General features: G+C 37.0%; 1 protein-coding gene across 1 annotated transcript in view; it reads left to right on the forward strand.

Annotated features, from left to right (window-relative positions):
- LOC150080136 (cell adhesion molecule Dscam1-like) overlaps positions 1-23,436 on the forward strand; it is a 1,047,872-nt gene that overhangs the window by 255,226 nt on the left and 769,210 nt on the right. The window contains 1 exon segment of the mRNA XM_090381929.1: positions 9,893-10,300. Coding sequence (XP_090238055.1) covers positions 9,893-10,300 — 408 coding nt within the window.

Genomic DNA, 23,436 nt, shown 5'->3' on the forward strand with positions numbered 1-23,436 from the left:
AATCCTTTCTTTGTAAGAGCAACCCTTTTTTCCATATACTAATCTTGTTGCCGTTCTCTGTACTTGTTCCAACAGCTCTACATCCTACTTAAAATGAGGCCTCCAGACCTGTGTACAGTACTCAAGGTTTGGCCTGACCATTTCCTTATATGGGGATGATCACCTCCCTTCTAAAAAAATTCCTGTATATCTTTGAGAAGACACTATGAACTACTCTTGCAGACTGCCTGCACTGCTCAGAAAACTTCATATCTGTCTGCACAATTACCACCAGATCCTTTTCGTTCTCTACCATTGTCAGCTTAGTACCACAGAGCTGACACGTCACTCTGGGGTTACTGCTTCCCATATGTAGTACTTTTCATTTGTCAATTTTAAACTTCATTTGCCACCTCTCAGCCCATCTGCTCAACTTTTCTAGATCCTGTTGCAGCAGCGTGCTGTCATTAGTGGACTTAACAACCCTGCCAACCTTCATATCGTCTTCAAACTTGGACATTAAGCTTGATATATACCATCATGAATATCATTTATAAATACAGAAAACAACAATGGATCCAACACTGAATCCTGAGGGACTCCACTAATAACGTTAGTTCACGATGAGCAATATCCATTGATTAACACTCTCTGTCTTCTCCCATTCAACCATCCCTTTTTCCATAGCAGCAATTGCCTCCAATGCCACACTGCTCCAATTTGTGCAGCAGTCTTCCACGTGCAACAGTATCAAAAGCCTTTCTAAGATCCAATTATATAATATCAAAGTTATTTCCTGCATTCAGTTCTTTTGTAACCACATCATAGTACCCAATAAAATTGGTCAGGCTAGACTTTCCCTTAACAAAACCATGCTGTGTCTGAGCTGTAATTGAAGTCTTGTCTAGATGATCCTGCAGTGCTTCTTTAACCAGTGCCTCCATTAATTTTCCTGGAACAGAAATTAAACTAATAGGTCTATAATTACTTGTGTCGCCCTTTGATCCTCCTTTGTGAATTGGGGTCACATTTGCACATCTCCAGTCCATGGGTACCTCCTCTGATTCCAAAGAAGCTCTCATAATTAAGGGCGCCTCCGTAGCCAGGTAGGCAGGAGCAGCAGTGCATAGCACACGCTTCTTGTTTAGACCGGGGTTCGAGCCCATGACCACAAATTACGGAGGATGCGGAATGGTCAGGGAATGAACACCGCATATCCCCGGAGCAATATGGCCTTAGTTGCTAATGCTCCTAAAAACCAAATAAGTAACAAAATAACAAACTCATAATTAAGACTAAGGATTTGCTTACTTCCTTTGCTGCCTCCTTTAATATAACTGGATAGATCCCATGCAAGGGTGCCTTTTTTATGTTAACTTCAATAATTTCTCCTCCACTTTCCTCTCAGTTATTACAAAATCGTCTAGCTCACTGCCAGAGTTTAACTCATGTCTGGCATTCCCCTCCCTGAATAACTTCTGATATGTGAATGTAGATGCAAAATACTCATTTAGTTTGCTAGCCACTTGAGCAGGATCATCAACAGTTGAACCATCAATATCTAGTGGACCAATCTGATTCATCCCTTTCCTTCTAGAATTTACATAGGCAAAGAAGTCATTGTTCTTTTTCTTTGCATCCTTTGCCAAAAAATTCTTATAATCTGTCTTTGCCTGCCTAATCTCCTTTGTGACTTGGTTACAAACCAGCTTACATCTATCATAGGCTTCAATGTCACCCATTCATTTATATATATCTCATTCAATTTTCTTCTCTGCTATATGTCTCATTAGTTCATCTGACATCCATTTAGGGCTATACGTTGAACAATATTTCTTAGTTGGTATGTAAAGCATAGTAGTTTCCAAGATTAATTCTTTGAATGCTTCCCATTTATAATTTGCTGTTGGTAACATCTCAGTTGGTCTCACTCTAGAGAATTTAAAAACTGTCTGAGACACCTGTAGTCACCTGTATGAAAACAAAAACCCTTCCCTTTACCCCTTTGTGACTTGGTTACAGACCAACTTATATCTATCACAGTCTTCCATGTCACCCATTAATTTGTATGTATCCCATGCATTTTTCTTCTCTGCCACATGTCTCATTAGTTCATCTGACAACCATTTAGGCCTAAACCTTGAACAATATTTCTTAGTTGGTATGTAAAGCCTGGTAGCCTCCAAGATTAGTTCCTTGAATGCTTCCCATTTTGAGTTTGCTGTTGGTAACATCATCAGTTGGTCCCACTGTATAGAATTTAAATACTGTCAGACCATCGTAGTCGCCTTTACGAAAACAAAAACCCTTCCCTTTACCTCTGATGGTAGTTACCTCCTTGAGTAAATCCCACATCAGCACGCTATGATCACTGCCACCTAGTAGTTCCTTTATCTGCAGATTCTTAATGCATGAAGAATCACTACTGATAATTAGATCAAGAGTATTACTGCACTATAACTGGATAGTGCAGTAATACTCTTGCGAGGTGATCTGATAGACGTGTATAAAGCCTTGAATGGTTTGAGCATGCTCATTGCTGATGGGATTCTACCTCTAGCTTAGAATAATCACCTGAGAGGGCATAAAGGAAGTCTTTTTCTCTAAGTGGAGTGTCTGCTGACGAGGCAACTAGAGACGGTCGTGTTCAAAGCCGCTAAGTGGATTTTTCTTATTTATTGATTTGAAATTATTGCCTCCCGAACATGCTGCTGTCAAAAACATTCATCCAATAAATCCACAAAAGCCTTGCTAGTGTGTAAATGACCAACCAACAAGTTTCAGTCAATATCTGAGAAATTAAAATCCTCCATTACAAGACAATCTGATTTACTGGCCTACTCTATTTTATTTATATATATATTTACAGTGGTCATCAAGAAAAGAGGCAACACTTTTGAATTGTGCATATTTTTTGATTTTTTAGGCTTGCCGTGATGAGTTTGGTGTCATTAAAGATATGGAAATGGCATTTTATTTACTTATTATTAATATTTCTTGGTGAGAAAATTATTATCAAAAAATAAATATATTAAAAAGTGTTGTTGCTTTTTGTTAATGATCCTGTATATATTTTATATTGAAAAAGAGAAACTAATGTATATAAATTCTTTTATTGTCCATCACACTAATACAGATATAAAGTTTATATCTTTATATTGAAGATATATATTTATATTTAAGTTTAACATTGACAAATGTAAAGTACTACACATGGGAAACAGCAACCCCAGAGCAACGTTTCAACTCTGTGGTACTACACTGACAGTAGTAGAGAATGAAAGGGACTTGGGGGTGGTTGTGGAGGCAAATATGAAGTTCTCTGAGCAGTGCAGACGGGCTGCAAGAGTAGCTCATGGAGTATTGTCAATGATATACAGGAATTTTTCCAGCAGGGATAAGGAGGTGATTATTCCCTTGTATAAGGCAATGGTCAGGCCACTCCTAGAGTACTGTATACAAGTCTGGAGGCCTCATTTCAAGAAGGATGTAGAGCTGCTGGAACGAGTACAGAGAAGGGCAACAAGATTAGTGAATGGAACAAAGGGGTGCTCTTACAAAGAAAGGCTTAAGTTTTGCAAATTACAGTGTCTGAAGACTAGGCACCAGCGAGGTGATCTGATAGACGTGTATAAAGCCTTGAATGGTTTGAGCATGCTCATTGCTGATGGGATTCTACCTCTAGCTTAGAATAATCACCTGAGAGGGCATAAAGGAAGTCTTTTTCTCTAAGTGGAGTGTCTGCTGACGAGGCAACTAGAGACGGTCGTGTTCAAAGCCGCTAAGTGGATTTTTCTTATTTATTGATTTGAAATTATTGTTTTTCTAAAACTTTTGATTTAAATTTAGTAGTATAACATTATTTTGTGATTTTCTGATTAATTTGGTGTATTTATTCTTTACTCGGCCTTGTAATTACATAAAAGTATCGGTAAAGGTTTCCATGTGTTTCAACTCCGCTACCGTTCCTAATTTTTCCCGCCTTTGTGATACGATAGTTATATACCGTACTAGATAGCGTTAGTTGAATTTCGTTAGCAGTTAAATTGTACGTTTAAATAAATACATATAACGACTTAGATTACAAACGTAATATAATTAATTATATTTAACATAATTAATAACATAACATAATTAATTATAATAAATTAATAGAATCATGACTCAGACCAGAGCAGCAAAGCAAAAGGCTCAAGCTAATGGAAGTGCTGTGGCTCAGAGCAGAACTGAGGGGGGCAGTTGTCCTCTGACTCACAGCCTTATAAAATGCACTGTTTGCTTGATGTTTGCAGAGCAATCGGGTACGGGACATGATACTGCCAAGGGGGATGTCTTTGTGTGTGCGCGATGCAAGGAGTGTATCGATATCAGGCAACAACTCGGCATTCTTGTTGGTCTATATGAGAGCTTGAAGGACAGGGTGGATGCCCTCGAAGAAACTAAATTGAGGGGCCCATCAAGCTCTCAGCTGCCCACATCAATGCCAGAGCTTGCACTTGGGCATCGTGTGACACAGAGACAACCCCCAAGGCAGAATGCGCTGGTCCCGAAGGAACTAGTAGTTGTTGGTGACTCTATTGTCAGGGAAACGGGGAACATGCTTTGTAAAAAAGGTAGGTGGAACAGGACCAGGGTATGTCTGCCAGGGGCAAAGGTTGATGACGTTGTAGAGCGAATATCATCTTTTAAGGGCACAAAAGGTGATATAGTTGTACACGTTGGCACTAATAATATTAAGAGTAGGAGACCGGCAGAATTACTTAACAAGTACAGGTCACTGTTGAACAAAAGCCGAGAATTAGGGTTGAATTTGAAAGTGTCTGCAATTCTGCCCAGACACGATAGGAGGGAGTATATGATGAGAGCCTTGTCGATCAATTCGGCCCTGGAAAGATTGTGCAAGGCTCAAAGGGTAGAATTTTTTTCAGCCTGGACTGTACTTGTTAACAGGAGAGATTGCTTCTACAGGGATGGGATACACTTAAATAGAAAGGGTGCAAGAATATTTGCTGATGCTATCGAGGCAGTGTTAGGTGGGTTGGAAAACTGCTAGCTTGGGGGGAGACAAAGACCAATAGAGACAGTAGCCACTGCCAGAGGTGAAAGAGATTCTTGCACTGCTTCTATTAGAATGAGCAGAAGCCTGAAAAACAAGATGCATGGTATTTCAGAGACTGCTGGGAGCCATTGGGGTACAAGTAAACACATGGGTTGTGTTAGGGTAGCTAAGAATAGAAACAGGTGCAGGTATACCTGTGTGTACACCAATGCTAGAAGTTTAGTAAATAAATTTGATGAATTTGAAGTATTGCTCAAAACATCAAAGGCAGATATTGTTGGGATATCAGAGACGTGGTGTCACACAGATATAAGGGATGCAGAACTGCAATTTGGGGAGTACAACGTCTACAGAAAGGATAGACAGGATAGGAAGGGGGGAGGGGTTATGCTATTAGTTAAGAAACACATAAAAACCAAGGAAGTGAAGCCAGTCGACATCGCTGGACAGTGCAGTGTTGAGTCAGTTTGGTGTGACATAAGCATTGGGAGATCAAAATTGAGAGTAGGAGTGTGCTATAGGCCTAATGACTCTGATGAGTATAATAAGGAACTATACAGGGAAATAGAGTGGGCCAGTAAATCAGAGAGTCTTATAATGGGAGATTTTAATTTCCCAGATATTGACTGGAATTTGGGGGCTGGTTACTCACACACTAGCAGGGCTTTTGTGGATTTATTGGATGATTGTTTTCTACATCAGCATGTTCGGGAGGCAACTAGAGGGAGTAATACTCTTGATTTGATTATCAGCAGTGATTCTTCATGCATTAAGAATCTGCAGATAAATGAACCACTAGATGGCAGTGATCACAGTGTGCTGAAGTGGGATTTAATCAAAGAGGTAACTACCATTAGGGGTAAAGGGAAGGGTTATTGCTTCCGTAAGGGCAACTACGATGGACTAAGACAGTATTTAAATTCTATACAGTGGGACCAACTGATGATGTTACCAACAGCAAATTCAAAATGGGAAGCATTCAAAGAACTTATCTTGGAAGCTACTAGGCTTTACATACCAACTAAGAAATATTGTTCAAGGTTTAGGCCAAAATGGATGTCAGATGAACTAATGAGGCATATGGCAGAGAAGAAAAATGCATGGGATACTTACAAATTAACACATGACACAGAAGCCTATGATAGATACAAGTTGATATGCAACCAAGTTACAAAGGAGGTCAGGCAAGCGAAGGCAGTTTACGAGAAATCCTTGGCAAGAGAAGCAAAGAAAAACAGCAAAGAGTTCTTTACTTATGTAAATTCTAGAAGGAAGGGGATGAATCAGATTGGTCCACTTGATATTGATGGGTCAACTGTTGATGATCCTGCTCAGGTAGCTAACAAACTAAATGAATATTTTGCATCGACATTCACACATGAGGAGTTATTCAGCAAGGGGAATGCCAGAGGTGTATTCAACTCTAGCAGTAAGCTAGAGAATCTTGAAATAACTGGGAGTAAAGTGGAGGAGAAACTGTTGAAGATAAACACAAGAAAGGCACCCGGGGTGGATGGGATCTATCCAGTTATATTAAAGGAGGAAGCAAAGGAAGTAAGCAAACCCTTAGCCATAATTATGAGAGCTTCCTTGGACTCAGGGGAGGTACCCATAGACTGGAAATGTGCAAATGTGACCCCAATGCACAAAGGAGGATCAAAGGCTGACACAAGTAATTATAGACCTGTGAGCTTAACTTCTGTTCCAGAAAAATTAATGGAGGCACTGGTTAAAGAAGCACTGCAGGATCATTTAGACAAGACTTCAGTTATAGCTCAGACACAGCATGGTTTTGTTAAGGGGAAGTCTTGCCTGACCAACTTGATTGGATACTATGATGCAGTCGCAAAAGAACTGGATGAAGGGAATAACTTTGATATTATATACTTGGATCTTAGAAAGGCTTTTGATACTGTTGCACATGGAAGACTGCTACACAAATTGGAGCAGTGTGACATTGGAGGCAAATTGCTGCTATGGAGAAAGGGGTGGTTGAGGGGGAGAAGACAGAGAGTGGTAATTAATGGACACTGCTCATCGTGGACTAATGTTATTAATGGAGTCCCTCAGGGCTCAGTGTTGGGTCCATTATTGTTTTCTGTATTTATAAATGATATTGATGATGGTATATCAAGCTTAATGTCCAAGTTTGCAGATGATACAAAGGTTGGCAGGGTTGTCAAGGACACTACTGACACTATGCTGCTGCAACAGGATCTGGAAAGGTTGAGCAGATGGGCTGAGAGATGGCAAATGAAGTTTAACATTGACAAATGTAAAGTACTACACATGGGAAACAGCAACCCCAGAGCAACGTATCAACTCTGTGGTACTACACTGACAGTGGTAGAGAATGAAAGGGACTTGGGGGTGGTTGTGCAGGCAGATATGAAGTTCTCTGAGCAGTGCAGACGGGCTGCAAGAGTAGCTCATGGAGTATTGTCAATGATATACAGGAATTTTCCAGCAGGGATAAGGAGGTGATTATTCCATTGTATAAGGCAATGGTCAGACCACACCTAGAGTACTGTATACAGGTCTGGAGGCCTCATTTCAAGAAGGATGTAGAGCTGCTGGAACGAGTACAGAGAAGGGCAACAAGATTAGTGAATGGAACAAAGGGGTGCCCTTACGAAGAAAGGCTTAAGTTTTGCAAATTACAGTGTCTGGAGACTAGGCACCAGCGAGGTGATCTGATAGAGGTGTATAAAGCCTTGAATGGTTTAAGCATGCTCAATGCTGATGGGATTCTTCCTCTAGCTCAGAAAAATCACCTGAGAGGGCATAAATTCAAATTGAGGAAAGACAGATGTAGGATAGACGTGCGGAAATTTGCCTTTAGCCAGCGGGTGGTTGGTTGGTGGAACAGACTCCCATCCCTTGTGGTGGAGGTTGATAGCCTAAATAAGTTTAAGGCTCAGCTGGACAGGTATTTTGAACGAACAGAGGGGTGAAGTGGAAGTGGGTTTTTTTTTTTTTTTTTGGCTGATGCTGCATAAGCTTGCTCTCTTGCATCAAATGCCTCTACTAATGCTAATGCTAATTCAAATTGAGGAAAGACAGATGTAGGATAGACATGCGGAAATTTGCCTTTTGCCAGCGGGTGGTTGGTTGGTGGAACAGACTTCCATTCCTTGTCGTGGAGGTTGATAGCCCAAATAAGTTTAAGGCTCAGCTGGACAGGTATTTTGAACGAACAGAGGGGTGAAGTGGAAGTAGGTTTTTTTTTTTTTTTTTGGCTGATGCTGCATAAGCTTGCTTTCTTGCATTAACAAAGAATTAACATTAATCTGATAAGACAGATCTCACTACAGCATAATTTTGAGAATTTTCAGGGTTAAATAGTCAGTAGCAATGATTTGGGGAGGGTGGCATCATTTAATCTTAATGGCTAAATAAAATGCATAATTTAACTTTAAGGAGTCTACTGCAATGTCTTCATATCATCAAACAAATTCAAGGACTATTTAAAAACGTTTGTTGCAGATTTGACAGTTCTTTTCAGGACATGTGTAAATGGCTTGCTTAGTTCTTAGATAATATAGTAGGTTTATCATCATTAGTTCTTAGATAGTATGGTAAATTGATGCCGACCTATCGTGATCAGTATCAATGCTTTCCACATTAATTCTTCTCTTTGAATTTAATATGTCTGCTGATGGGCAATTTTGGGTGGAAGCCACAACTTGATGTTCTTAGTAGATATTCACCAGTTTAATTTACACTATTGTTGTTAAACTGTTTCAGTACTTGAATTAAAATAGTAGTCTGCTTCTTTACAAAAATGCTGGCTTCATTACTTAAATTTCATTATATAGATAATACAATCCCTATAATTTTGGTTGCAGTGAGCTGGTGCAGCCCAGTAATATGGGTTGTTTTGTTTGACATAATGAAAGTTATATATTTAACTTGAAGTTTTTCTTTGACACCTTGCTGGGCTGCACTTTTAGATTTGATACATTTATTCACTATTCAACACAAGTTGCTAATTTAGGCTATCTTTTGTCTAATAAGGTGCCAAATAGTTCTGAAACCAGTAACAACAATGGCTTAGAGTTTTTTAGTGAATAAAAGATTGCCTTCTTGGTTGTTTGATTAAGAAGATATTAGCAAACTTTAAGCTGCTTCATGGATAACATAGTTGTTTTTAAAATGACTCTTTTTAGGTCATTTTAAAAATGGCTTTTGCTTAGACTCATTTTAAAATGAGTCTAAACCCAAGCTCTGATCTCATGGGAAGGATGGCAGTGTTCCCAGAAATTAAAAGCAAAAAAAGAATAATGCAGAGTAGCATTATTTTCTACAGCCTGCTTCTTTGCTAAAATATCATGTTATTGTTTTAGATGTTTAATATTGACAATTTGGTGAATATATTTCTCTTTATAAGTGCTGAAATTAGAGCAACATTTAAAATGATGATCGGACTCATATGATGCATGAATTTTTACTACCTCATCATAAGAATTTTTCAGTATACCATTTAATTTCTTTAGAGAAATACATATGTGAGAAATAACTAATTCTGATAACAGAATAAACAATATTGCATTTAAACATAATTAAAATTGGCTTGCATGGTTGGGTTATTTGGAATGTTTTCTGTAAAGCTTTCTTTCCCACTTGTTTCAATGACCTTGAGCATTTTTGCTTATAAAAATTGATTGGAGTGCAGTTGTTTAATCTGTTATTAGAAGCATTATATTGTATTTTGCTTGCATTTTGAATGAACCTAATGAGAATCTATTATAAACAAATTTATTAGGCAAAACAATATCATCTATATATAGTTTGATTTAAAATTGATTCTTTATAATTGTATTATTCTTTTCCATGCTGCTTGCTGTTCTGAAGATGCAGCACCAGTTTTCCATTCTGCATTTTCTGGGGAAACTTTGCAGCCGGGACCATTTGTATCTTTAAAGTGTGTTGCTTCTGGAAATCCTATGCCACAAATCACATGGACATTGGATGGTTCTTTATTACCAGAAGATCAAAGGTTTCGTGTTGGAGATTATATTACATTGCAAGGTCGTGTTGTAAGTTATGTAAATATTACTTCTGTGAGAGTGGAAGATGGTGGAGAGTACGAGTGCCATGCACGGAGTTCAGTTGGCACAATCAGCCATGGTGCACGGCTCAATGTGTTTGGTTTGCCCAACATCCGTCCAATGAAGGATGTGTCTGCTGTTGCTGGAGAAAGTTTGGTGCTTCGGTGCCATGTGGCTGGATACCCTATTGAAACAATCACGTGGTCAAGAGGTAAATGCTGTTAGATATAAATGATACATTTTTTACATTAATTAGTTTTATTAAATGGTTGTTTTATTAAATGTTTTAGTTTCAGTTTGCTGTGATGGTATACCCAGTTCAATTCATTTCATTAAAATATAGTTTGAAAATTGTAATGGAGGACTCTAATTTATAGTCATTAAAAAGGAAGTTTAATCTGTGTTCTATCTGTAAAATACATAAAACACTATTGATTTTAGTGAATCTGAGGATGGATAATCGTACTGAAATAATGCAGTGCACAACAGATTTTTATATAGAAAGAAATATAGTAATATGTAGCATTTTATATAGTTAGCAATATTTACCCCAGGGGCTCACATCTGGTGAGTATGAGCTTGGCAAACCCAAGGTCCTGAACTGGATATCATCTCTCTCTCTCTCTCTCTCTCTCAGGGTAACGTGGGAATTTTTTTTTAGCTGGTGCAGCATAATCCGCAGGCTTCCTTACACCATATAATATAATATGGATATAAATTTCCCAGACTGGTGCTGTTGCAATCATGTTTGATGAGTTTTAAAATAAATGGAAGTGGTAGTAGGTTAAACTTCTTCCAAACAGATGGTGTTATGGTTTGGTACAGAGATTGTCCAGAAGGCTGACAGACTGCAACAGCCAGTTTCATTTATAGTGTTAATGTTCTGTGTCACAGTTTTGCAATGGAGCAACAAAAAAATGCTTTAAAATTTTGCTTTAAAACTGGGAAAATCTGCAATAGAAACATATGAAATGTTAAAAATCAAAACTGTTTATGGTGAAGAAACATTAAGTCTTACCTGTGTGTGTTTATAAACAGTTCAAAGATTGATGTGAGGATGTTTGCGATGACCCAAGAAGTAGTTGTCAGTCAACCTCACAGAATGAGGAAGAGTTGAATGAGAAATTGTAGCAACAAATATCGATGTTGTTGTTGATGATCCTGCTCAGATGGCTGACAAACTGAATGAGTATTTTGCATCTGTATTCACATATGAGGAGTTATTAAGGGAGGAAAATGACAGACGTTTATCAAACTCTAACAGGGTGCTTCATGATTTTGTAATAACTGAAAGCAAAGTGGAGGAAATTGTTGAATTAAATTGTTAAAAAATTGTTGAAGTTAAATATAAGAAAGGCTCTTGGGGTGGATGGGATATATCCAGTTATATTAAAGGAGGCAGCAAAGGAACTAAGCAACCCTTAGCCATAATTATGAGAGCATCCTTGGACTCAAAGGAAGTCCCCACGGACTGGAGATGTTCGAGTGTATCCCCAATTCACAAAGGGGGATTGAAGGGGGACATAAGTAATTACAGACCAATTAGTTTAACTTCTGTTCTGAGAAAAATAATGGAGTCACTGGTTAAAGATGCATTGCAGGATCATCTAGATCTGCAGCAATAATTCAGACACAGTATGGGTTTGTTAAGGAAAGTCTTGTCTGACAAATTTGATTGGATACTATGATGTGGTTACAAAGGAACTGGATGCAAAAATAATTTTGATATCATATACTTGGATTTCAGGAAAGCTTTTGACACTGTTGCACGTGGAAGACTACTGTACAAATTGGAGCAGAATAGTATTAAGGGTAAGTTGCTACAATGGATAAAAGGATGGTTGAGTGGGAGAAGACAGAGGGTGGTAATAAATGGGTGCTGCTCTTCATGGACTGATGTTATTAGTGGAGTCCCACAGGGTTCAGTGTTGAGTCCACTGTTGTTTTGTATATTTATGAATGATATTGATGAAGGTATATCAGGATTAATGTTTAACTTTGTAGATGATACAAAGGTTGGCAGGGTTGTTAATGACAGTATGCTACTGCAACAGGATCTAGAAAATTTGGGCAGATGGGCTGGGAAGTGGCAACTGAAGTTTAACATTGACAAATGCAAAGTACTGCATATGGGTAGAAGTAATCCCAGAGAAACGTACCAACTATGTGGTCCTACACTTAAGGTGGTAGAAAATGAAAAAAGACCTGTGAGTAATTGTGCAGTCAGATATGAAGTTTTCTGAACAATGCAGACAGGCTGCTTGAGCAGGTCATGGGGTTTTGTCAATGACACACAGGAATTTTGCTAGCAGGGAAAAGGAGGTGATTATTCCTTTGTATAAGGCAATGGTCACACCACACTTTGAGTACTGCTTACAGGTCTGGAGGCCTCATTTTAGGAAGAAGGTAGATTTGCTGGAGCATGTACAGAGAAGGGCAACAAGATTGGTGATGGGAATGAAGCAGGTCCTCTTACCAAGAGAAACTAGGCACCTGTGAGGCGACCTGATTGAGTTATATAAAGCCTTGAATGGGTTGAATATGCTGAATTCTGATGGGATTCTTACACTTGTTCAGATTATGAACCTAAGGGAGCATAAATTCAAATTGAGGAAAGTCAGCTGTAGAATAGATGTGTGGAAATTTGCCTTTAGCCAGCAGGTGGTTAATTGCTGGAACAAATTTCCATCTGTCATGGAAATTGATAGCTTAAATAAATTCAAGGAGGAACTGGACAAACTTTTAGAGGGAATGGATGTGTGAATTTTTTTTTTTTTTTTTTGGCTGATGCTACATAAACTGACATACTGGCTTTCTTGCATCACATGCCTTTGTTACTATGACTGTTTGTGATAATGAAACATTAAGTCTTACCTATGTGTTTGAATGGTATAAACAGTTCAAAGATCGTTGTGATGATGTTTGTGATGACACAAGAAGTGGGTGTCAGTCAACCTCTCGAAATGAGGAAGAGTTGAATGAGAAATTGTGGCAACAAATTGTTGTTTGACCATCAGAATGATAACTGATGGGTTGGATATGAATAAAGAGATGATATGTTAAATTTTGAAATGCAGGAGCAAAAATTTTAAAACGTAAGAAATCAGTGTCACCTTATGAATAAATTCATTGACTGAAGATATAAAAATTAATTGTGCAAATCTAATGAATAATACATATATATATATATATATATATTTATATATATATATATATATAATCTGTCTTTTGTGCATTAACGACGCACAAAAGACAGATTAAGACACAATAGAATGATAATACAAAAGAATAATAATAAGTACTCTGTTCGTACCCAAGCATTGCTAAAACGGCTACTGGGACAACAGAAAAAGCTATAAAGAAATTAAATAAAACTACTATATTAGGAAATTTAAAAATAAAAAATGAGATGAAATTAAATAAAACCACTATATTTGGATTTTAAAAATAAAATACGAAATGAAACAGCATAAAAAATTCCTACCTATAGGTATTACGGAACATACATAAAGGGCCTTAAATTAATTACAAAATGCACAATAGATAACAACATGGACGCTAAGACAAATAAAAATAACATGCTGTATGGGTAAAAAAAAAGTAAAGTGCAGCCATTATCAACCCACTGCAGGGTGGAAGCCTCCTTAACAATTCATGCTGAGGGAAATGGACCATAGTCTGCCACGCTGGTCCAGTGCGGGTTGGCAGATCGACCGTATTCAGCAGTCAGGGGCTCGAACCCCGGTCTACTCAAAGAGCGTGTGCTACTGCACTCCCGCTCCTGCCCACTCGGCTACGGAGGCCGTCTGTATGGGTATCACAGCATAAATGGCACCCCGGGACCGAAAATGACCACGCGGGACCCATCTCTTCATAACAATGGTCACTTAGCATACAATGCCGCCACACCACTAGGGAGAAAAGAAGCAAATAACCTAAAACGTCTAAACAATGAAAATATCGGGCTACACACACAACAAATAAAACAACTCAAATTCAAAAAATGCAACAGCAAACTCTGTAAAACCTGTCCCTACATGCACAACATACACCATCAAAATTCTACAGAAGTGCCAACATTCTGTAATCTACCTAATTACATGCAGGTTATGTGGGATACAATACATTGGACAAACAAGTACAGAGCTCCACCTTCGGATGAACCTTCACAGATCACAAATAAACAGATATGATGAATAGGCCATGTGAATTTAAGATAACCGAGACAAGGCTAGCTTAAAGACCAGTATTGTATTAACGCCGGTCTACTCACTAGTATCTAATCACCAGTATTTAATCACCAGTATTTAAGAAAATCGAACTATTGTAAAAAACATCAGTATTTAAGAAAATTGAACTATTGTAAATGTATATACACTGGCACGTATAATGTTCAATTGGCCAACATGGCAATAACAATGGCATTAACGATGCACAAAAGACAGATTAAGACACAATAGAATGATAATACAAAAGAATAATAATATATATATATATATATATATATATATATATATAAAATATATAAAATTAATAAATAACTTATGTAAAGTTAACTAAACAAGAACTAATTAATGCCATCTATACATATCTAGATAGAACATTACATCAGTCTTATTATATATTTTTTGTATAGTTTAAGTATAATTATAAAATAGGTAAGATATATTTCATATAGGATAAGCTGGTTGCTACTTAACCCTATAATAGCCATAACTGGTCCACGAGGCCAAACCTAGTAAAGGATGATCATTAGTCAAAGCAAAAGTAAAAATAAAACAATTAATAAACATAATGATAATATATGTCAAGTCAATTATAGGTAATAGGACACATTGAAAGGGACTTTATCGAGGGCTAACCCTTACAATATGTCCCCTACAATTAACCCGGCTATCAGTTTCTGATATCATCTGCCTGTTTAACCTGGTCAAAAGGCAATTAATGAGGTAAATGGATAGGTATAATTAAAGTTAGACAATTTTGTTGTTAACAGGCTGGATGACTTTAGCCCGATTGATAGCTAAGACAGCAAAAGCATACATTAAGGAAGAAGAGAAATAAATGAGAACCAATATCCTTCAATTAATATCATATTAATAAGTACAAAAGGAGCATAAGCTAAAAAGGAGAACGGATTCAAGGTTTAAGAATAGCAATAGTACCTCAATCCCCCTCGAATTACTCTAATAGTTCATGAGGTAAGAAAAATAGAATATGATAGTAAAAGATAAAAGTAAAGGGAAAGCTATAATGCAAATGTACGTCTGATTGTACCGGGAGTGTAACTTCCCATCCCTTATAGAAAGAGATCCTGGTATATCATAAGTATAATGAAACAAAATATGATAATATAATGTATTTTATGGAAACGTATCGGACTGTGGAAAGGCTAATTCCTACATGCTTAAATCGTGGTAAAAAGTTACGTTAAGAAAATCAAACTAATTAGGCAAAGTACAACTTACCACGAAAATGAAATATAAGAAAGAACACGCTGTAGTGCACGTGGTAATTTTTTATTATTATTATTATTATTATTAGCTATATGGTGCAAGGAAGCCTGTGGCTTATGCTGCACCAGCCAAAAAAAATTCCCCGAGTTACCCTGAGAGAGGGAGAGATAAGTAGAAGGAAATCACCAAGAAAGAGAAGAATAATGATATCCAGCTCAGGACCCTGGGTGTGCCAAGCCCGTACTCACCAGATGTGAGCCCCTGGGGTTTGATCCATATCATCAAATAAACAGGGATCTAAATTACCCTTCTCCCCTCCCCAATTAGCAGTTTCCCTGAACCCTTAGGGTATCCTCAATGATACTGGCAAAAATCCTTGCACCATCTTTGTTCAAATGAATACCATCTCTACAAAACAGATTACTACCTACAAATGCAGGCCATGTTGATAAAAATGAGATAATCCACAAGGCTTTCACAGCATAGTCCCTCCTATTGTGTCTGGGCAGAACTGCAGACACATACACATTGTGACCTAACCTGTGGCATTTTTTTATGCATAGTCCTATATTTCTCCAACAGATGTTGAGGCCGTGTATGCTGAATATTGTTAGTCCCCACACGAACAATAATCCTCTTTTTACCTCCCTTAATTTATATCCAATGTTAGCAGATGCCAGCACCCTCGCAGTTCTGACATGTAATTTAGTTGAGAAATAATTAAATAAAGTAAAGTAAGCCTAATAGCAAAAAAGGGGCCAATAGCATAATTCGGCATATGGCACTAAAATTCAGTATTATATTAAGAGGTGAAAAAATAGTTAGATATAAGGTTCTCAGTAGAAAAAGATGGCTAAGTGGGAAGCCATGAATTAATTACTACCTCAGAAGCAAATATAGGTACAACTTTTTCAATGAGCGTAAGCTATATTAGTATTGCTCCTGAGGCAGTGCCTAATTATGTACATATGTATAGGCTCTGTAGATACCGCTAAAGTTAACAATACAGTAGTAGAATAAGTACCAATAAGGAGAGTAAAATATTAATGCTGCAAAACTTTGGCTATGATGTATTGCTGGTTAAGATGAAAATTGTATTTATTTAAAGCTATCAAAATAGCTGTATGTAGATTTATATTAATAAAACGTTCCTGGAATCCATTGTCGATTAGCTTATGTCTAAAAATCTATAAGAGTGCTGATTATATTATCTGCATTATTGCATATTTTGATTCTTCTAATACCCTGTGACAAAATAATATTTTTGTGGATCCTTATGGAGATATTTGAATGCCAATTGTTTAGGTCAGTGGATTTAAATCCAAATGCATTACGCTTGTTGTAAACATGGGTATCTATTTTATTATTTTGTACTTGTATGTTTATGTCCAGGTATGTGGCTATTTTAGTACTATTCTTATTAGTAGCTACTATTTCTAGTTCCTCCGGGTAATAGCTGCAAATTTCGGTGAGAAAGTTAGGATAATTGAATACAATTAAATCGTCAATGTATCTGTACATAGTTATTTCCTTATTAATTTTATTTCAAAGTAATGCAGGTAAAGATTGGCAACCAGGCAATACCAGTATGTTGTCTATATATATTGGTACCATTGTAGATATAGCTATTGAAAATGCAAAGATTTATTAGGTCATTCCAATATTGTTGCATGCAAGGCAATATATTATTATATTCTGTGTAATAGTTACTGAACACATATTTTAAACTGTTGTGTGGAATGCTAGTAAACAGATTTTTAAAGTCATAGGTATTGATATGTTCAGTCGCATGATTATTGTTGTTTAAATATTCTAAAATGGGGCTATTGTTGAGAATAATTCTAGAATTATTTATATTTTTAAAAATAATACTTAGTAGTTCTACTAGTTTTTTATGTGGAATTTTTGAGTAACTATTCCTACAGGAAGTGATAAATCTAAAACTAGTGGGTGATTTATGGAATTTTGGTATACAATATATATATGGAAAATTGGTGATAAGGTTAATTAATTTTAATCTTTTTTGCATATCCAGTAATTTTTTTATAATCGTACTACAGTTAATGGCCTCCAATTTGTAGGTAGAACTGTTATTCAGTTCATTTAGTACAGTTGTAGTATAAAATTTCCTGCATATAATGCTGTAGTTTCCTAAGTTTCCTAAATAAAGTTTCCTACATATAATGCTGTAGCTTACCTATTTTACTAATTATACTTAAACTATACAAAAAAAAAAAATATATATATATATATATATATATATAAATGTTACAAATGAAAGTAAAATAAAATAAAAATAAATATAGATGGAGAAGTTATTAATCACAAAATGCCAAGCCTAGTTGAAGAGAAAAAAAGAGAGAAAGAATGTTAAGAATCTATAAAAAAAAAAAAAAAATCATTAAGTAGAATTAAGTCTGAATTAATGTCAAATTAACAGGCTAATCATATGTACAAAAGCTGAAAGAAAAAGAGGGGAGGGTAATAGAGATAAAAATTATAAAATTCAAAAATAAAAATTAAAGAATTAAAAATTTTAAAAATTATAAAATTTTTAAAAAATTAAAAATTGGTACATAGATCAGGTATTTCATCAGGGGGCTACACCTGATCATGTACCAAACACTGTGTTTCTAAATACACAGCATTGGGGCTACCTTACTCATGTTTCTGGAGATTAAAAAAATTTAGATTAATTTTTAGAATGAATGATGACAGTTAGATTTCAGAGTCAGCCAGTAAATCTCACAGTTTTAGTTGCATATGCACTGACATCAACATCCACAGATGAAGATAGGGACATTTATTATGAAAATCTCCAATCAGCTCTTGATCTGGTCCCAAAAAAGCAAGTTTTGATACTCCAATCAGCTCTTGATCTGGTCCCAAAAAAGCAAGTTTTGATTTTAATACAAAAGTGGGCAAGACAGTTTCTTCTAGTCCAGAATGTGGTAGGTTTGGTCTTGGCACTAGAAATGAATGGGGTGAAAGTTTAATTGAATTTTGTCATCTGAACAGTCTTGTATGTAACACCTGCTTTCAGCAGCACCCGAAAAGCCCCTACACATGGAAATCTCCTGATCATAAAACAAGGAATCAGATTGATTATATCCTTATGCAGCAAAGGTGGCGTTCCAGTATAATCACAGCAAAAACACTTCCTGGAGCAGATTGTAGCAGTGATTATGAGCTACTCCTCATCCTTCTCAAGCTGAAGCTGAAAAAGATCATGAATAAGGTTTTCCCTAGATGATTGGATGTAGAAAATATTCCAAACGATTATGTACTTGAAACAGGCAATTGTTTTCAAGCTCTATTAGAACTAGATGATGATATGCTGCTTGAGGAAATGTGGGAAAATACAAAAAAGCATTATTAAGGATTCAGCAAATAGATTCATTAGAGAAAGGTTCAAGATCAGGAAGCCATGGATTAGAGAAGCTACTTTTAAACTTATTAAACAGAGAAGAACTGCAAAAGCCCAGGGTGTACAAGGAAATGAAGAGTATCAAGAACTAAGCAAAGTCATCAAGTACTGTTTAAGCCAAGACAAACAGGATTATATTAATCGAAAATGTGAAGAAATCAAATACCACAACAAACGAAGCAACCAAAAGACAAAAGTGCTGACCAAAACTTTGGAATTGATGAAATCCCAACGGAATTGATTAAAGCTACAGGTGTGAAGGGTGCCGAGTTTTTTTATAAAATGATTGTAAAAATTTGGGAAACAGATGATGGCTTTTTGGAAGAAATCAATTTTCATTCCCTTACCAAAAAAAGGAGATCTGAAAATTGATTCAAATTACAGGACAATTAGCCTAATTTTTCATGTTAGCAAGATTCTTCTTAAAATCATATTAAACAGAATCCCAAGAAAACTTGAAAAAGAAATGCCAAAAGGGCAAGCAGATTTCAGAAGGGGCAAAAGAACCAGAGATCAGATCTTCAGTCTACAACTGATTATTGAAAAATGCAAAGAATTCAATGTTCCAGTCATTTTGTGTTTTATAGATTATGCAAAAGCATTTGATTGTGTTCAGTGTGAGAAACTATGGGAAACAATGACTAATATGGGTTTCCTAATCCACACAATTCAGCTGATTAAGCTACTGTACCAGGAACAGAAGGAACTGTGAGAACCAACATGGAAAACAGACATTTTCACAATAGGTAACAGTGTCAGGCAGGGCTGTATTTTGTCACCTCACCTTTTTAATCTTTATGCCAAAGGTATCATGCATGAGGCTTTGGAAGATTTAGAGACTGGCATCAAAATTGGAGTATTGAAGGGAAAAAAACCTTTGTTATGCAGATGATACTGTGCTAATTTGCAATTCTAAGGATCATCTTAAAGAAACTCTGAGGAGAGTATATGAAGCAAGTAAGAAAAAAAAAGAATTGTTTCTGAATGTGTGTAAAACTAAAATTATGGTGATTGGTGATAATCTCGGTTCAAAGTAAAGTGAAGGTTAATGGGCAAGATATCAAAGAAATTGATGAATTTGATTACTTAGGGTGAAGAATAAATAAAAAGTGTCTGCTCAAATGATGTAGAGAGTAAAGAGTGTAAAGAGACGACAGGCAATTGCTAAAACGTTGGTCACTGATCTGACAGAATTATGGAGAGATCAAGCTCTATCCCTAAAGATGGAGCTGAGAATCATTGATTCGTTAATTTTTCCAGTTGGCAGTTACAAGTAGTGCCAACGTGTACAACTATATCATCTATATACCTATTGTGCCCTTAAAAGATGATATCTGCTCTATGTCACCAACTTTTGGTTCTTCCACCTATACTGTTTGCACAATATATCTTCAAGTTTGGAACGCAATCAGTATTGAGCCTACTCAAGTTATTCTTGTTGCCCTTCTTTGTACTTGATCTAGCAACTGTACATCCTTCATAAATGAGGCCTCAGACCTGTAAGCAGTACTCAAGGTGTGATCTGACCATTGCTTTATACAAAGGGATAATCACCTCCTTCTCTCTGCTAGCAGCAACAGACACAAGAAGGTGCTTGTATCTGAAAGCAGAGACAAGGAGGCTAGCAATGACTCTGTTGCTTTGTATACATCATTGACAAGTCTCCATAACCTCTGTTGCTTTATATACATCATTGACAAGTCTCCATAACCTGCTCTGACAGCCCATGTGCACTGCTCAGAGAACTTCATCTCTGATTGCACAATTACCCCAGGTCTTTTTCATTCTCCACTTCCCTGAGTGTATTACCACACAGTTGGTATATTTACCTTGGGTTACTGCTAGTTTGCATTTATCAAGGTTAAACTTCAGCTGCCACTTCTCAACCAATCTGCTTAACTTTTATAGAGCCTGTTACAGTAGCATACTGTCTTTACTGTCATTGACAACCCTGCCAACCTTTGTATCATCTGCAAACTTGGACATTAAGTGTGATATATACCTTCATCAATATCATTAATAACACAAAACAATTGGCCTGGCACTGAACCCTGGGGGAATCCACTAACATTAGTCCACAAAGAGCAGTGTAGTAGTGGCATGTGATGCAAGAAAGCAAGTGTATGAGCTTATGCAGCATCACCCAAAAAAAAAAAAAAAAAATTTACAAAACAAATCCATCTAAATGTTTGTCCATTTCCTCCTTAATTTTATTTAACCTATCAACTTCCACAATGGCAGATGAAAGTTTGTTCCAGCAATTAACCACCCGTTGGCTAAAGGCAAAGTTCCGCACATCTATTCTACATCTGTCTTTCCTCAATTTGAATTTATGCCACCTTAGGTTCATAATCTGAACAAGTGGAAGAATCCCATCAGAATTCAGTGTGCTCAATCCATTCAAGGCCTTATAGACCTCAATCAGATCACCTCGCAGGTGCCTAGTCTCCAGCTGCTGCAATTTGCAGAACTTAAGCCTCTCTTGGTAAGAGGATCCCTTCATTTCCCTCACCAATCTTGTTGCCCTTCTCTGTATGCTCAAGCAAATCTACATCCTTCCTAAAATGAAGCCTCCAGACCTGTACGCAGTACTCAAGGCATGGCCTGACCATTGCCTTATACAGAGGGACAATCACCTCCTTTTCCCTGCTAGCAAAATTCCTATATATCATGGACAAAACCCCATGATCTGCCCTTGCAGCCTGTCTGCATTGCTCACAAAACTTCATATCTGACTGCACAATTACTCCCAGGTCTTTTTCATTTTACCACCTTACGTTTCTCTGGGGTTACTTCTACCAATTGATTGTTTACCACTCTCTGTTGTCTCTGACTCAACCATCCCTTTATCCATTGTAGTAACTTGCCCTTAATGCCATATGTCCAATTTGTACAGCAGTCTTTCATGTGCAAAGCCTTTCATGAAATCCAATTATATGATATCAAAATTATTTTTTCCCTCCAGTTCCTTTGTGACCCCATTGTAGTTATCCAAACAAATGGATCAGACAATATCTCCCTTTAACAAACCCATGCTGTGTCTGAACTATTACTGTAGTCTTGTCTAGATGATCCTGCAATGCTCCTTTAACCAGTGACTCCATTATTTTTCCCGGAACAGAAGTTAAACTAACAGGTCTATAATTATTTGTTTTACCCTTTGAACCCCCTTTGTGAATTGGGGATACATTTGCACATCTCCAGTCCATAGGGACCTCCCCTGAATCTAAGGATGTTCTCATAATTATGGCTGAGGGTTTGATTACTTCCCTCATTGCCTCCTTCAATATAACTGGATAGATTCCAACCACCTCCTGGTGTTTTTTTTATTTTAAACTTCAACAATTTCTCCTCCACTTTACTCTCCATTATTAGTATTATATTAGCATTATTTGAGGCATACCCATTTCGCCCATCCAGTCACACTAAATGTTTGTCTAGTTCAGCCTTAAATTTATTTAAGATATCAACTTCCACAACAACAGATGTAAGTGTGTTGCAGCAATCAACTATCTGCTGGCTAAAGGCAAACTTCCGCACATCTACTCTAGAACTGACTTTCCTCTATACCCCCTCAGGTTCTTAATCTGATCAAGCACAAGTATCTAATCAGCATTGGGAATGCTCAAACCATTCAAGGCCTTGTACACCTGAATCAGATCACCTCGCAGGTGCCTAGTCTCCAGGTTCTGCAACTTACAGAATTTAAGCCTCTCCTGGTAAGAGAACCTCCTTTGGTCCTCTCACCTATCTTGTTGCCCTTTAGAATTAGCATTAGTAGAGGCATATGATGCAAGAAAGCAAGCTTATGCAGCATCCTCCAAAAAAAAAAAAAAAAAAAAGCTCCGATTTCATCCCTCCGTTCATTCCAAATTCATTCCAAAAAAAAAAAAAAAAAAAAAGCTCCGATTTCATCCCTCCGTTCATTCCAAATTCCTGTCCAGTTCAGCCTTAAATTTATTTAGTCTATCAAATTCCACAACAAAAGATGGAAGTCTGTTCCACCAATCAATTACCCACTGGCTAAAGGCACACTTCCGCACATCTATCCTACAACTGTATTTCCTCAATTTGAATTTATACCCTCTCAGGTGGTTATTCTGAGCAGGAGAAAGAATCCCATCAGCATTGAGTATGCTCAAACCATTCAATGCTTTATACACCTCAATCAGATTACCTCACAGGTGCCTAGTCTCCAAACACTGTAATCTGCAAAACTTAAGTCTTTCTTCGTAAGAGCAGCCATTTTTTCCATTCACTAATCTTGTTGCCCTTCTCTGTACTCATTCCAACAACAAATACATCCAGTGGCGGATTTCCGCACAGGCGCACGAGGCATGCGCCTGGGGCCTCTTAAATAGAGGGGACCTCAAATCTCAGGTCTCAAAAAAAAAATAAAATTGTTTCATATTTAATTTTTATACTCATCATTTTTACCTTTACTGAATAAAACTATAATTTAAT

The sequence above is a fragment of the Mastigoproctus giganteus genome, chromosome 9, assembly GCF_048544385.1.
Source record: "Mastigoproctus giganteus isolate SK-2022 chromosome 9, ASM4854438v1, whole genome shotgun sequence".
NCBI classification, from domain to species: Eukaryota; Metazoa; Arthropoda; class Arachnida; order Uropygi; family Thelyphonidae; genus Mastigoproctus; species Mastigoproctus giganteus.